General features: G+C 35.5%; 1 protein-coding gene and 1 long non-coding RNA gene across 2 annotated transcripts; both read left to right on the top strand.

Moving 5' to 3' along the window:
* Nucleotides 1-8,148: 8,148 nt before the first annotated feature.
* Nucleotides 8,149-8,809, top strand: LOC125221355. The gene is made up of 2 exons (XM_048123476.1): nucleotides 8,149-8,668; nucleotides 8,740-8,809. Exons 1-2 carry the CDS (start codon nucleotides 8,265-8,267, stop codon nucleotides 8,807-8,809), a joined length of 474 nt encoding a protein of 157 aa, XP_047979433.1. The 5' UTR covers nucleotides 8,149-8,264.
* A 5,071-nt stretch (nucleotides 8,810-13,880) lies between these two features.
* Nucleotides 13,881-14,322, top strand: LOC125223525. Its single transcript, XR_007176728.1, has 2 exons — nucleotides 13,881-13,986; nucleotides 14,060-14,322. It is a non-coding gene; the product is annotated as an uncharacterized LOC125223525 (long non-coding RNA).
* The last annotated feature ends 3,292 nt before the right edge of the window (nucleotides 14,323-17,614 follow it).

The raw sequence follows: 17,614 nt of genomic DNA, 5'->3' as shown, positions 1-17,614 counted from the left end.
ATTGAAACGATGAAAATCCATTTTCATGTACGAGCCGACCAAAACTAGGTATAATGAAAGGCACATTTTTCGTACTATCCAAGAATGCAAAATTGTCGAAGCAATAAGGTATTACGTATTACGTATTGTTTATCAATAAATCCAAAACTTGAATATTAGTAAGATTGCATATCTCCGAAGGGATACCGCCATGCAATTTATTTCCACGAAGATTTAGGAAAAAACATTCCATAATACCGCCGATCCAAGCTCCTGATCTTTCTTGTTAACTTGTTCCTCCGACATCAATGGATAACAATTGTTGGCAAAGGCTCAAATTGTAACATCCCGGATTTTAGAACTTAAATTTGAGCCCTAGAATTAATTGCCGATGACGGGCATCGAGAATGCACTTTGCCTCACGAGGTGACATGATTAATTTGAGACTAGGTTGTGTGGAAAGTTTGAAAAGTCAAACTTATTGATTTAATGATGTGGCATGTGAATTAATTATATGTGGGATTATGTGGCATTTAATTGTTTACAAGGAAATGGTAATATTGTGAGAAAATTTCCATAGATACTATCACCCAATTCTTGAAAATTTCTAACCCTGCACTTTGAGAAAGAATTTCTATCATTTCGAATTTACTTAATCCTTGGGATATTTATTTAATTTAAACCCAAAACCCAATTATTTCCTTGTTTAGAGATGGAAAAAATCGAGCCCCTTGTTTATTTCCTTGTTTAGAGAAAGAATCAAGGCGAACCTGACGGAGTGCGAAGCGAGTTTCCAAATTTTTGAAGGTTGATCACCGCACCAAAGGTTAGCCGTGGCCTGAATCCGTGGAGTCGACATGAAGTTTACACCGACGCCGAAAGCCTGGGATTAGGACGCTGCCGATGCGTAACAACAAGTGTGATCGCCAATGCTGCCGCTATTGAAGCCGAAACCTCACGAGCTAAACTACCCTACCCACGATCTAGAAGTCACCGTAGTACATGCCCTAAAGATTTGGAGGCACCATCTTCACGGAGTTAGGTGTGAAATCTTACGACCATAAGAGTTTGAAATACTTCTTCGGAGCGTATGATCAAATACGAGACAAACGAAGATGGCTCGAGCCGGTGAAAGACTAAAGACGGTGGTATCAACTACCACCCCTATGAGTCAATGAGAATGTGTATCGACTATAGAGAGTTGAACAAATTGACCCTCAAGAACAAGTACCCTTTTGCCGAGGCTAGATGGCACATTTCGACCAACTCAGGAGAGGCTGGAGTGTTCTCTAGATGGTTGATGGATACCGGTGAAAGTGCGAAGGGGATATCCCTAAAACATTCCATACCCGAGGATATGATCACTATGAGTTAAATTACGTGATGTCGTTGATCATCAACACAACGTGTTTATGGATTTGATGAACCGCGTTTTCCACCCGTACCTAGATACGTTCCGTCTTAGTATTCATAGATGATATCTTGAATTACACTCGGGGACGAGAAAGGAGCCACGCGAACACCTACGGATACGCGGTGGAGACATTGAGGAAGGAGATTGTACGCCAAATTCAGCAAGTGTGAATTCTGGTGAAGGAAGTCAACTTTTTAGGACACATCGTGTCAGCGAAGAGTCAGTGGACCCCGCCAAGGTCGAGCGGTACAACGGTGGAAGTCGCCATCGACACCGACCGAGATTCGGAGTTTCTGCGGGTTTGACGGGATACTACCGAGAAGGTTCATCGAAAGGATTCTCTAAGATGCTTGAGACCAATGACCCGACCCAACTCGAAAAGATCAGGTGAATTGGACGCCGGAGTGTGGACGAGGCTTCCCGGCTCTTGAAGGAGAAATTGACCACCGCACCGGTGTTAGGCGTGCCCAGGAGCTTGGAGTCGACTACGTAGTTTACAGCTTGATCAAACTAGGATGCGTGTTATGATGCGAACAACAAGGTGATCATGCAGCGTGCGGCAGTTGAAGCGCACGAGTTGAACTACCATTACCCACAGAGATTTAAGTTAGCGCTGTATTACATGCCTAAGGTGGAGACACCATCTCTGGGTCCCAAGGTGTGAAATCTTCCTGGACCTCAAATTTGAAGTACTTTTCGAAGCGAAGGACCTGAACATGCGACAGCGGAGATGGCTGAGCTAGTGAAGGACTACGGCGTGGTATCAACTACCACCCCGGCAAGGCAAACGTGGCTGGGTACTTTAAGCGTGAGACCATTCGCAACTCGCGTCTTTCGACTGACAGAGGAGAACCTAGTGCGAGTTGAGTAAGTTGCGGATAGAGTAGTTAAAACCCCCGATACCGTGAAGGTCGAGATAGCCATTTGGTAGTAGAACCTGATCTAAGGACGAGGATCGTTGCAGCACAACGGCTAGATGAGAAATTGAAGAGGTCAGTCGAAGTGAAGGCAGGTGAATCCAGTTTTAGTGAGGCTTAGATAGCCCTTACCTTTGAAAGGGAGAGCGTATTGTGCCCGAACGATGAGGGTCTTAGGAGCGAAATCTTGAAGCGAGCGCCTGAAACCCATACCTTTCTTCGCGGGGAGCACGAAGATGTGGGATGCGAAGAAGTCGCTTTTGGTGGAGCGGCATGAAGAGGCACGTCGCGGCTTTTAGGTGGGCGTTGCTTAGCACATGGCAGGTGAAAGCCTTACACCAACGACCGTACGGAAGCTGCAACGGCAGAGAATGCGAGTGGAAGTGGGAGCACATCGCTATGGATTTCATTGACTTCTGGGTGCCAAAAACCGCCCCAAGGAACACCATGATTTGGGTGATCATCGATCATTACCAGAGTGCGCATTTCATACCCATCCCCGTAACCCATGGATCGGATAGGTTAGCTCGGATCTACGTTCAAGAGATCGTGCGACTACATGGAATCCAGAGTGACAATTACGTCTGATCGTGACCCGAGGATTTACCTCGAAATTCTGGGTTAGTTTACAAAGCGAGCTTGGAACAACGGCAAGCTTTATACCGCTTTTCTTACAATCCGATGGACAATCCCAGGAAGGACGATACTAACTCTCAAGGATGTGTTAAGAGTGATGGTGCTCGACCGGCGGAAGTTGGGAGACCGCACTCCCATTGATCGAGTTCGCCTACAGCAAACGGCTTTCAAGCAGCGATCGGCATGGCGTCGCCCACAAGAAGCACTCTATGGGAAAAGTGTGGAATTTCCGCTCTACTGGGGATGAGGTTGGCGAACGAAGGGCGCTTGGACTCGATGCGGTCGAAGAAATGGTCGCAATGGATTCGACAAATCCGCGCGCGAATGAAGGAAGCTTCCGGGGCCAGACGGAAGTCGTGCGCCGACGTTCGACGGACGGACCTGGTTCAACGGCAGGTTTTCCTGGCTATCCCCGTCCCGAAGGGATGGCGCGTTTTGGAGTCGAGGAAAACTAAATGTCGCGTTTTATAGGGCCGTACGAGATTCTAGAAGGAGTAGGACCCGTAGCTTATCGTTTAGGCCGCCCAGCCTTGGGAATGTGCACAACGTTTTTCATGTATCGCCGGTGCGAAAATGCGTGTTGAATCTAGGCGTGTGATTGCGTTACGAGGATATTTCTTTGTGAACGGATCGAGCTACGAGGAACCTTTGATTAATCTTAGACCGAAAGGTCCAAACCTTGAAAATAAACCACTTTAGCAGCCGTGAAAAGTGTGGAAAATACGGGCCCGAGGAAGCCACGTGGGAGCGTGAGGATAAGATGACAGAACTATACCCGGAACTATTTCCATAAAGGTACCAAATTTCGGGATGAAATTTCTTTTAAGTGTGGTAGGATGTAACATCCCGGAATTTAGAACCCTAATCTTTGAGCCCTAGAATTAATTGTGGATGACTTAGAATCGAGAATGCATTTATTTCATGAGATGTTATGGTCGATTTGAGTTTAGGGTTTGTGTTGAAAGTTTGAAAAGTCAAACTATGTGATTTAAATGATGTGGCATGTGATTTATTTATTTGTGAGATTATGTAGTAAATTAATTATCTAAGGAGGTAGTGAGAATATTAGAAAATTTCTATAAATACTTGTCACCTGCAATTGCTGTAATTTTCGAACCCTAGACCCCTTTGAAGAAATTCGATTTTCTTCGGAATTTATTTAATCAGCAGGATATTTATCCAAATTAAATTCCAGAGCCAATTATTTCCTTGTTTAGAGATGTAAAAATCGGAGCCCACTTATTTTCTAGTGATTTCGAAAATCACCATATTTGGGAAGGAAGGAATTATTTTGTTGCATTTGACTCCTTACTTGATTTTCTTCCATACCTAGAGTTTAATTATTCTACCAAATCTTTCCATACCTCAAAGTGCTTGTCTTGCCTTATTCTAGGCAATATTTGAAAATTCATGCCTTATTTAATTAGGCATAGGAGGCGCCATTTTTGACTCCAAGAATAGGAGAATTCTTATTTTATTTTGCTCCATAATATTTTATTCTATATGGAAAAATACCAAAACAAAATTTTGGCTATTTAGAAGCCATAATTTTCGAAACCTGGGGATTTGCCCTAGGAGCATCTTGTTTGTGTGTGTGCCGTGTGTGTGTGCGTGGCGTGTGTGTGTGTGTGCCGTGTGTGTGTGTGTGTTGTTGTGTTGTGTAGTGTGTGTTTGATGGTTAAATAATCTTGTGTGATAAACATGGTCTTGATTAATTGGTAATGTCCAAGATAAATCGTTGGGAAGAGGGAAAAGTAATGAGACATGCATGAGTAAGACTAGTATTGAACCTAATTTGTGATATGTGCCTATGTATGATTAAAAGGTGAAACTTTGGTTGCGAGAAGCCGGATAAACGGAAAAGCAGAAACTACTTGAAAACTAAGCAATCGAGGTGGGCTTTACTCTTAAAACTCTCTTTTATTTTGTCAAGTATTGATTGGTGGTATAAGGGTGGTTTAAATTTGTTATTTGCATGCCTATGTGTTTTATTGTGATATTGTGTGTCGATGCCTAGTTTGTGAGTTCGCTCCATTGGGCTATATGGCTATGGATAAGTTTATACGGAATTCGGGTCTGGTATGGGCCGCAAGCCCTACCGAGTTTGTGTACCACAGATGGGATCGGGGCCGTCCTTGCTAATCGGCGGTGCCATTGGGCGAAAGTGTGGCCACACTTTCGTCGCACCATGGAATGATTGTGATTGTGGATTATGTTGAGGAAAATGGGGAGTTATTTTTATTGTGATCTATGGAAAATATATTTTGTGATACTCGTGATATTCTTTTATAACTGCTTAAACTTCAGGATTCACTTAGTAAGGGTGGCATAACTTATAAAATGTTTTGTGATGAGCTCAGCTGAGTATCTCAAAATACTCAATACACATATGTTTTCATATGTGCGGAGTTGAAACGATGTGACGGTGGCGAGTGTTGAGCAGCTTAATTAATTAATATGGAGATGTTGAAATCTAAGTGTAGTTGTGTCATCGTACATGGCCTTTTTCTCTTGGTAGTTCCATTTGAATTTTGATACACTTTAGAATTTCTTTTGGGAATATTTGCATCTTGCCTTCGGTTTGAGGCCTTGGCTTTTCTTGTGACCTTGTCTTGGATATTGTGTCGTCTTTTCTTAAGATTTTTGATCGTCGTTATGATATCTTTCTTCCTTTACTTCTAGGTTAAGTCGTTGCATTAAATACTCCTGATATTCCTTCCAATTCTTTTGGTCGGTACTCTTCTGAATGAAACCCTAGCCTATGTTTACTTCTTTTTGAGTCGTTTGGGTAGTGCTTCGCGTTTATTATGCTGGGAGGCGGGCTGTTACCGCCGCCTCGTTTGTCTATATGATCACGATCAGAAAGATTCATTCTGCATTCTATCTTTTGTTCATCTTTGTTCATGGTTTGATCGGCGGGCTTGACCGCAATTGCCATTTTCCTCCTAACAGCGCATTTCTTTGCCGAACTCTTGTTAAGGGCGGGACTTGTTATTCATTTGAATCATTCAAATATCAAATAATCTTATTTTCCTTTACGCATTTTCATTCTTGTATTTTTATCTTTTGTTCATCTTTGTTTACGGTTTGATCGGCGGGCTTGACCCGCGATTGCCGTTTTTCCTCCGATAGCGCCCTTGCCCTTGAGCTCTTGCATTAAGGGAAATTATCCATGCTTGATTTGCAAACTCTAAAATATTGTACAAACTCGAAATATATGATGCGAGCGTTAGAAAATGTCACGGAATGGCAAACCGTATTAGCAATGGAAAATGTCAGCATGGTGTGTTGATCTTTGTGTTGACATTATGTTGGCGATTGTATTAACTTCAAAATCTTGAAATTTTACCTTGTGTAGACCTTGTGTTGAGGAATTTGGAGTTTTGTACAAATACTCCTACGTCGCGTTGCTGATCATTAACTTTCTTGTTTCGTTTTTGAAAAAATAATAATAAATAATTAAAGTGAAGAGAAAATAAAGTAAAAAGAATAATATAGTTAAGACTCTTCTCTACATTATTCTCTCTTACTTTTTTTTCTCTCCATTTTAACTATTTATTATTATTTTTCCAAAACGAGTGCTAAAAAGAAAGATCAAGTAACGTGGACGAGTGAAATATATAAAGTTTGTATTTTATCACTACCCGCATTATAATCAATGTCGAACTAATTTATAGCCAATCGTCGAACCCTTAGCTTTTAGTTCTTTTTATTTTATTTTAGTACTCCTCCGTCCCATAGTAGATGTCACACTGGGGATTGTTAGGTGGGTCGATACGATATATCGTATCGAAAACGTCGTATCGTGTGCATCGTACGAAAATATCGATATGAAAGAATATCATATCGTTATCGTATCGAATGTTTCGATATATCGAACTTTTGATATAAAAAAATTTCATATCGTTATCGTATCGATATTTCGATATATCGATCGAAATTCAATATATCGTTAAATATCGATATATATCGAAAATTTAAATATATATCGATATATATCGAAAATATAATATCGATATATATCGAAAATATCGATATATCGAAAATTTTCGATATATATCGTATTTTCGATATAAAACGATATATCGCGATATAAGGAAATTCATATCGTTATCATATCGAAAGTTTTCGATACGACATCAGTATCGATCGAAAATTACGATATATCGAAAATTCGATAATTTTTCATATTTTTCAATACGATACGAGCGATATATCATTTTTTCGTATTTTTCCCATTATCTAGGATTGCACATGATTTTAGCGGTATTGTTGTTTAAATTAAAAAATAAAATAATATTTTTATATTAATTGGAGAGAATTTTTTCCAAAAAAGAACAATGCATCTTTTGAACAAACTGTGAAAAAAGTTATACATCTATTACGGAATGAGTGAAGACGCTATTAGATAATACTTGAGTTCATTTTAATTTATTTTATACAGAATTTATTTTTAAATAATTTTAGTTCATTCTTTTTTATAATAAATTAAAACGATAAAAAAATTAAAACGATCTTAAATGGATTCAATGTTATTTAATAATGAATTTCGTATTAGTTCGACCATTCAACTTTGGAAATTAGTTCCTAGAATTGATAAAAAGCGATCAAGCTGAGATGGGTCATATATCTATATGAGTTGGGTGAATATCCATGTCAATTGCCACCGATCAATATCAAACTTTAGGTATTCTTATTTTATAGAATAAAGTTGAGCTTATCTTACCCATACACGTCAGTGGATAGGCAATCCATGTCCACACAAAATTGTTCCTTGTTGAAAGTAATGTCTTCTTAAACTTGGAAGCTTCATGCCCTTGCACTCATGTTTCCCCTTTAAAAGAAATTAGTAGTAATAATATATGCCCTAGGATAGTTGTAAAGAAGACCGCTAACAAATATCCCACGTTTCTTCATCAACAGTTGGTTATTAACAGATTTGGCGCTTAAGAAAATGTTGACAGATTCAATAAACATAAAGTTCAAATGTTTTAATCACATAGCGTATATTTCAAATGCTTATCTTGAATTGGGCATGTAATAGAACTCAATTAGGAAATAGTGTGCCGAGCAAAATTAATTGAACTTTTACCAATTTGACGACCAATCCATGCCAAGCAGTCAACAAAGAAGCCAAGTCAAAGCCGTCGTGCTTGAAACGCCAACTCTCTCTCTCTACCCGCCTATATATATAGCTAATCAATCATCATCTTCATCACCATCATCAATAAGCAAGCTCATCAAGTCCCACACGATTTAAATTCCTGTTTTTGCAGTTAAAGATTGTATTCTGCTTTGTGAGTTTCACATCGTTAATCATGGAAATGGATGGAAGCACTCTGGTGAAGGTGGTGCTCTTCATTCTGGTTCAAGGCCTCGTTTATCTCATTCTCTCGCAATCGTCAAACGTTTTCTCCAAACTGCCGCGATCGCACAGCTTCAAGACGGCCAGGACCCTCAGCATCCGTCGCTGGGCCGCTGCCCTAGCCGATATTCCTGCAGCCAGCGGTGAAGCATCTCCACAACCAAGGGATTTTTCCGCTCCTTCAGCCGGAAGGATTAATCTTTCATATTTTTTGGTATATTCTTTTCTTCTTTTCCGTTGTATGTACATATTCATATTGGTATTGATATCTATCATATGTTATTTTCATTTTCCAGTCATCCCATTCCAATATACTACTGTCTACGGAGTAGTTTATTTGATCAATTATTTTTTTGAGTTTGAAGAGCAATACAAATAATAAACATTTAAATTTACACTTAAAATGGAACACTGAATGGACTCTTCAGATCCGGCCATTTGCTTCTTCACGGCGTTTTCTCGTTGGAAATAGCGCCGGCGATGGCTTCAAAATTGTGATTCCAGTGGGCTGTATAACCCTTTTATTTGGTATGGGTTAAAACCATTCTAAAAATTTAAATGGGTACTGAAAAAGGTCAAAATCTGGAAGCTGTACAACCTAGCAGCCCGTTGGACTCCAGCCAGTGGGTGCTGAAACAAGTCCAGAGAGCTTGAAACTTTCCAGCGCCCGCTGGGCCTGTTCGCTCAACAGTCTCAGTTTAATCCAATTTTTTCGGCAATTTTGAAGTCTAATAAGAGTGTGCTTCGTACCATTCTCTTCTGTCTTCATCTTCCAAAGAGACTTCGTGTTGATACCTTGAACATTTCATTTGGAGTTCTGTGGTGAAAGTTTATGGTCATTTTACGAACATCACGCAATGTTGTCAAGTGCTGAATTAAGGCGAAAATTCAAAGAAGAAAAAACATTACCTTGTGATGCAAATCTTTCCTTAACTTATGGAGCCCGAAATATACCTTCTCTAAACATTTTTCGAACTCGTAAATATCCCATAACCCAACTCATAATATTCACCAGTTTTAGAGCCACCATTCCATCTCCCTTTTTACACATAAATTCCACCATTTTCTATAATTCTTCCATCTTCAACAAGGAGGCGAGAGACATATATTTTCTATAATTCTTCCATTTTCTATATGTATCCCATACTCCGACATTGCGTACTGTACCCAACCCAAAATCCTAATAAAACATTTGAAAAACATAATAATTGTCAATGTTCCCGAATTACTTTATTAATATCGATGGTAAACGTTGAATAGACTGAGAATAAAAGTGACGAGACACTCTATAGCTAGCTCGGTGAGTTTTCAGATGTATTCTTGGATAAAAATATTTCAAAAGAACTCTTAGATAAAGTATTCCCATTTGTTCGCTTAATAGAGATTTCATTTTCTTCACTCATTTTGGAAAAATAATAATATAAATACTTTCTCTACATTATTATCTCTCTTACTTTATTTTTCTTCTCTAACTATTTATTTTTAATTTTTAAAAATGAGTGTGTATATGGCTATTAGTATAATTTAACTAGTATTTACTTTTTATCTCCACTTTAATTATTTGAAACATCTCTATTAATATGGAACGGAGGGAGTATTAAAAGATGAAATATAGCTAATACTAATAATAACGGGATTATCGGATTAACGGGTATACCATATACCCGACATGAGTATACCGCTACTCGCAAACTCTAAAACACACTATCTAATCCCACCCCGTTTCCTATTACCGTCGGGTAGCAAGGTACCCAATACCCGCCAATAACAGATTGAGGTGAATTACCCATTACCGCATATCCATTTGCTTACCCTAAATATGTATACATACCGCTGACTAACTAGATCCAAAATTTAAAGCTACGTGGAAGCCCAACATCCAAAACTTGCTTATTCTACCTCTTGCTTAAGAGAAGACCGTTTCGTTAAGCCAACTGATCCTATAATTACGAGAGTTAAACAACGGTTTAGCTTTTAAGTGACCTTAACTTCAATGCTTTACATATTCATTACATTATCTTTTGTTTCATACTTCATCAATCCCAAAAGAATTTGCGCTTTGAGTTTAACACCAATTTTAATGCAAAAATAGTAAAATATGAGAGAGGTATGGAGAAAAGGTAATTAAACTATTATTAATGGGGCATGAGTCTCATCTTATTAGAGAGAAAAGACTTTCCAAATTATGAACTATACAATATATTTTTTAGGATACTAAAAGAAATAAGATATTCTTCATGGAGCGAGTAAGTATTATTTAATATCTTGAAACTATGTGTTGAATTTGATAATTTTTGTATGATTATAAAGGCAAAATTTATTAAAATTTTTAAAAATAATTTTTTTTTTGTCATTACATATACCTCATATTACACCTCATTTGATCTCCCCTACACTCCGGTCTAGCCCACGAGCCCCAGTTCAACAATTTATTCATCAACAAGCTACAATGCACGAGGCAATGTGGCCAATAACCAAAAGAAAAAAAGCTACAATGCACGAACAACAAGTCCACATTCAACTCCAGCAAGATATGATCGAAGAAATTTGGATCCTTAAGCTGTGAAGTTTGTTAGTACTTTTGTTGTTGTTTTAGTTGTACATTTTTTTGCATTTAATATTATGTGTAGAATTTAATATTGTGTTTTATATCTACATTATTTTTCTATATATTTCATTTTTTACTAACTAAAAAACTTTTTAAAATGTGTAAAATGTTGAAAAAGTAACGGAAAAGGCGGGCGTTGTTGTAGATATTGGGATAGAAACTTAAATTACTGACGTAACGTGAAAAAAATGGAATATAGCAAATTTTGGAACTAGTTGTTTATCCACTACTTTTGTTTCGTTTGCAAATACAAATCTCATTTTTTTCTTTTAGTTCTGCAATAGAATCTAGTTACTTTAATCGTAAATGGTACAGGATTCAGTATTAAATCTCATTCCACTCATATTTCGATTTAAAACTAATAGTATATACAAGTGGCACTACAAAAAAACTCGCAATTTAGTGCGGATCGAAATTATCTCACTAATCGGAAATTTCTTCACTTAACAGTTAGTGACATAGTAAGTTTCGCAGATGCCATTAAAAACTTGTTAATAAAAATATTATTGAGCGATTTGTCCGTCACTATAGCTATTAATCCACCCAATGACGGAAAACATAGTGCTGCTTTGCTTTAGTGATGGAATATTTCATTATTTAGTGACTAGCGCTTTTAAGTCATTTTTCCGTCACTAGTTGTTGAGCTGGATGCCGTCACTAGTTTCCTCACTATCTAGCGCTTTTTTGTAGTGTGAGACTAATATTCCATTAATTTTTTTTCATTAATTTTTTAAATATTTTTTAAAGCTCGTATCTCAAGAAATAAGACTTCTTAATAATGGATGAATGGAGTATTATAAATACAACAAATCTATGTGACCAAATTTTGTATAACCAAAATCTAGTTTATTTTAAAAAATAGGTTTATTTATGTATTTAATTAAAGTATATGAATACATATATAGTACATAAAAGTGTATAATATTGTAGTCATATATTTATAATTTGTGTATAATTTTTTTATTTTTTAGAACTATAAATGTAATTTATGCATACTTTTATTCAAATTTTAATAAAAAATAAGGAAGAAAATTCAAATGTAAAAATAAAAAATGAGCTTATAAATACCCCTAACCGAAAGGTGATGTCATTGCTGTCTAATGAAGTCGAGCTAAATGATACTTTTGGATACAAATGTCACATCCACGACTTCTAGTGGATTGGGTTGGTGTAGGTGTGCCATTCAATGATAATCCACTTACACAACTTAGTCTTATATAAATTGTTTTGACACGTAGTAGCTTTTTTAAAACTTTTGTATATTTTTGGGGTTTTTAATCAATAGACGGTGGGAACACAAAAGAAATATGACATGATTGATCGTCATCTCGTCTCTTATCATGTCTTAATCGTCTTATCTCCGTTATTTATGAATCCACATTAATCTATCTTTTAATCCATCTCTTACTAAAAGCAGATTGCATCCTCCATCTCTTGTCATCTAATCTTAACTATTCATTCAATTTCATTTTTATTTTTAATTCCAACAAATTCAATTAATAAAACACACACTTCATTAAATAAAATAAAAATTACAATTTAAAAGGCCTAAAAAATTAAAAAATACATAATTAAAATCCTAAAAACAATTAAAAATACATAATTAAAATCATAAAAATAAAAAAAACACCATTAAAAAAATTTGAGTGAAAATAGAGAATTTTTTATAGTGGATAATTTGTGGAATGATTTGATATTTATGAAGTGATTGAGCTTTAAAAAATTGTAAAAAAATTACAAATTTGAAAAAAACGCTATAAACGGCTAGTATATTTTTTTAATTTTTGAATTTTTCTGATTTAAAAAAAATAAAAAAAAAATCAATTTTAACGGATATAAACGCGCCCACTCGGTGGCGAATGAGCGTCACGCACGAACCACGCGCGCCGTCGCTGACGCGTGGGAGACGTCCTGAGCCGGCTCTTCGGAAGGAGACATGGGACGAGATGTCACGTCTCGTCGAGACGAGATGGAGGCCGATCGAGGACGCGAGCGGATGCCTCAAAGTGTAGCAAATAACTAGTATTTAAAATAATTGTCTTCATTTATTTTATTACTACTATTTTTCATAATAAATTTTATTATTAACTCTTTTCACTTATATTCTATTATAAAATTAATATATAAAAATATAATCTACATTCCAATAACTGTTTTATCATTTTGCAATACGAATCAATAAAACCCCTATACAGTAGTATTATTGTACATATTCTTTTATTTTTGTAACCCTATATAAATTATGTTCTCAGTTTTCCATTTCATTTCAGTGGAATCAACTTATACCCCTAAACAGTAGTAGTATTATCGTACATATTCTTTTATTTTCTAACCCTTAAATTACTAGTACTATATTTTTTCACTTTATAATAATACACACATCTAGAAACTCAAAACTGTAGTGGACAAGGCACTAGACATGGTGGTGGCAAAGTAATTATTGAATAAGCCAATCCAGGGATGTCAAATCACCCACCCTTTCCTTGAGTTTTTTATTTGGCCACTCATTTTTTTTGGATAAAACGTTACTCATCAAACCTAACTCTCTCTAGAAAATGAATATCTCCAAGGCTATAACATTGAAATCTTGTTTCTTGTTAGCATCAACTTTGATGCTATTCACCTTATCAGTCTGCGACACATCCAAGGACAAAGAAGCATGTGCACAGTCATTAGTGGGATTAGCAACATGTCTGCCTTATGTAGGAGGAACTGCAAAATCCCCCACACCAGATTGCTGCAATGGTCTCAAGCAACTTCTCAAAACCAACAAAAAGTGTCTGTGTGTGGTTATTAAGGATAGAAATGATCCTGATTTAGGCCTCAATATTAATGTAACACTTGCTCTGTCTCTTCCTCATATTTGTAACGCCCCGGCTAATATTTCACAGTGCCCGGTAAGCCTGCTTTATATATATATATTTATTTATATGTTCAGCTTCATTAATTGAGTTTATTAATCGATGCAGCTCTCCTCAACTTGCCACCAAATTCACCAGATGCTCAGGTTTTTACCAACTTGGGGAAAATGCTGCCGGCCCTGTAGCAGGAGGGCCAGCTGGTAGTGGTATGCATAAATAAAATTTCCATTTTCAGTAATAATGTTTAATTAATCTGATTGTATAATGTTTTTATGGAAGCGGCGGTTCCGAGTCCAAGCAGTGGCGGACCACCCACGTCGCAGCAGAAAACCGGTGGTTGTGGTGGCAAACTGAATACCAACAGACTACTTCTTACGGCCTTTGCTGCTGTTATAACACTATTTTCTCCTCAACTTTAAAAACTAAACTCAACTAAAATAAAATTATAGTACTTCCATCTTTTCATTCCAGTATGCGTTCACGATATTTCTCTTTTTTCCAATCTGTGTGGAGTAATAAAGTTAAGTTATTTATCCTTTGAATTTATTTCTACTTTGTTTTAAATATTTGAACCTAATTTATTGATTACAGTAAAAGCATTTTATCAACTACGCTTTAATGTCACTACTATGATTTTGTATAGCCTTGTGTCTCGGTTCAATTCAACAACCAAATTGATGATATATTCCAAACTTCTAAAATAATTATTATACCCTAATTTTATCCAACATGTTTTTGGATTGTTAGATTTTTTTGAACTATTTCTTTTTTTGAAAATATACTAGTACTATTGATTAATTGAAGTTGTCAACAAACCTATATTAACTAATGAATATTTGAAATTTTAAACATGTGAAATAATAAATTTAAAAAATAGTCATATTCAAAATTTTGGGATAATGATGGACAATCGCAATATATTTGAATGAAGTAGCTGGATTGATTAATTAACTTAACTAAATTGACCAACCTAATAAATCTAGTAAGAGACATAGTTATAACTTATAATCCTTTTTGATTCATAACTTACCCCAAAAGTCCCAAACCAAAGCCCTATAAATAAGGGTGAAGGACTAAAGGGGTCTTCCAATACAACGAATAAACTGTAATTTTCTTTCGTGCATTTAATGAAGTATCACGAGTTCGTGATGCGATCTTTGAATTTGTATTTATTTACTAAAAAAAAAAATACTATCTTATACAAATAATATTTGAATCATGTGCAAATCTAATTTTAATATGCTACACAGAGTAGTGAACACATATTATAACACAAAATGCGAAACAAAAATCAAACTCAGTGCATGTTCAAATGTGGACGACATCGCCAACGGCTGGGCCCGGGGCGTCAAGCTACCCAAGTGAGCTCCGACAAACGGCGGCAACTCATCTTACCCGACGGGATTGCCCCTCGACCGTTTCCCGGTGGACCCGAGGAGGTTTGGGGTTTCCCCCGGCCACTTAAAACCTACCCCACACACCCGGGGCGAACCCGGAATTTCCATGGGGCAAGGAAGGGAAAATTTTTTAAAAGGTTTCCTATTAAAAAAAGGGAGGATTTCTCGTGATTTTGTCATCGAAATTGGTTGGGAAGCCCTTTTATATTCTTCCCGTTTTCATCATTTAGAATTAGAAGATCTTATAAATAAAGGAATGTTTTCGGATATTTAGTACCAAGAAATAAATGCATATCAAGAAAATTTAATTTTAAAAAAAAATAATTGATATAAAAAATTTGTGATGCCCTTTAAAAAAGAATTCTACGTACTAATAAAATGAAGTTTTTCATAAGAAAAAGCAATTGTTTAAATGTACATATTAAAAAAATTTCGATAAAACTTTAATTATTCAAAACTAATTAAAAAAAAAATTTGTTTAAATATGTATATTATAATATTTTTCAAGTTATTGAACAAATGATATCCTTTCAAACTATACCATTTACAAGTCATGAATTAAAACATCTCAAAAAAATAAATTGAAACTAAAAATTATTGGATAAATATAATAAATTTCTAAAATATAATTTTTACAAAAAAAAAAAGAATATAGATTGGATAAAAGTATAAAAAAATAATCTTTTATAGTGATTAGGTAAATATTCCAATTTATTTGACAAGAAATGACTATAAATAACATTGGGGAAATTTAAAAAAACAAGGGGCTTCGTGAACTCAACACCTCTAAAATATAATTTGACAAAAAAAAAGAATATAGCATTTGGGTAAAAGATAAAAAAATCTTTTATTAAAATGATTAGGTAAATATTGCAATTTATTTGACAAGAAATGACTATAGACTAACATTGGGGGAAAAAAAAAAAGGCGGGAGAATCAAACCAAAACCTCCCCCCCCAAAACATGATCCGTAGCAAAATCCCGGGGCCCAACCCCACTACCAAGTCTTTGATTAATTGGCCCAATATATATATGAGTTTAAACAATGTTTAACTATTCCAAAATAAGAACAGAGACCAAATTAGGGGCCCTTTCCCTTTTTTTTTTGAATAGGGTTTAAATTTTCAATTCATTTTTAATTTTATTCAACCCCACGATCTTCTTAAATTTTCGATCTGCCTTCCCAAATTTCCCATCTGCCTTTTTATTCACCATGGGGTTTTCTTCAATTTGGCAATATTCGATTTTCCCCTGGAAATTTTTGACGGGTTAGGATCTACATCAACAAATTTGAGGTTGAAGCCCGGGAAGGGTTCTTCTTGGGTCTACATCGATCAATGATGGGTCGAATGGATGATCTTCCAATCCATGAGGATCTCTTTTTTAACGGGTTTGATTGATTTAGGGGAATCGGGTAATACCAAATTAAGGTTCATGACTTTTTTCCCAAAGAGCAATGTGTTTTTCGATGTTTTTCATATTTGAATTTTAAACATATTAATAATGAAGTAAATGGTCGGAAAAAAGAGCTAAAAAATTACGGGAACGTTTTGGGAAAGCTTTATCCCTGAGGGTTAAAACTAATGAAGTAAAACAAAATTTTTTTTATGTTTGTGTTTTATATGCATTTTTACTCATAATGAACTAAACTTTGGTTTTCCCCAAGTAATAAAAATAAAATTTTAAACCCCCGTTTTTGTTGAATATTAAATGCATATTATTGTAGTGTATATGCGATTTGTACTCATAATGAAGTAAAGTTTGGTTATCTTGGTAATAACAAGTAAAATGAACTTTTTTTATTGAATATTAAATGCATATTATTGTAAAAAGGGATATGCTGACTTGTTTGCACATTAAAAAGAATACATATTCTTTTTAATGAAGTAATAAACTATGATAATGAATAATATAATTAATTTGTTTTTATAGTTAGGTTTATTACCAAAAAAGAAATAATAAATTGATAAGATGAAGTAATATAAATGACTGTTTTCCTATTAACTATAATCTAGTTAAGATAAAATATTGAATTCATATAATGAAGAACATAAATGATCCGTTTTTATAGTAGGCTTTATTACTAAAATGAAGTAATAATACAAAAAATAATGAAGTAAATTACAAAAAAAATGAATTAACAAAATATTATAATGAAGTTTAAAATCTTTAACGATGTGTTGTTTGACATTAAAGTATGTCATCAATTCGACTTTATTAACTAAATGAACTAAATTGTTGTTATTGGTTCGAGACATGACTAATCAAGTGGGGATACATAGAAGGAAAGATACTCGATCTGAAAACTCGAGTAATCGTTTGTAAAAATTTCAATACACCGGAAGTTTTTAACAAAATAGACTTGGGTCTTTTAAGATGCACAACGGGAAAGAACGCGGTTCCATGTAAAGGAGACATGAACCTCCGGAGTCCCCTG

The sequence above is a fragment of the Salvia hispanica genome, chromosome 4 (assembly GCF_023119035.1).
Source record: "Salvia hispanica cultivar TCC Black 2014 chromosome 4, UniMelb_Shisp_WGS_1.0, whole genome shotgun sequence".
NCBI classification, from domain to species: Eukaryota; Viridiplantae; Streptophyta; class Magnoliopsida; order Lamiales; family Lamiaceae; genus Salvia; species Salvia hispanica.
This window is presented reverse-complemented; position numbering and strand designations above follow the sequence as displayed.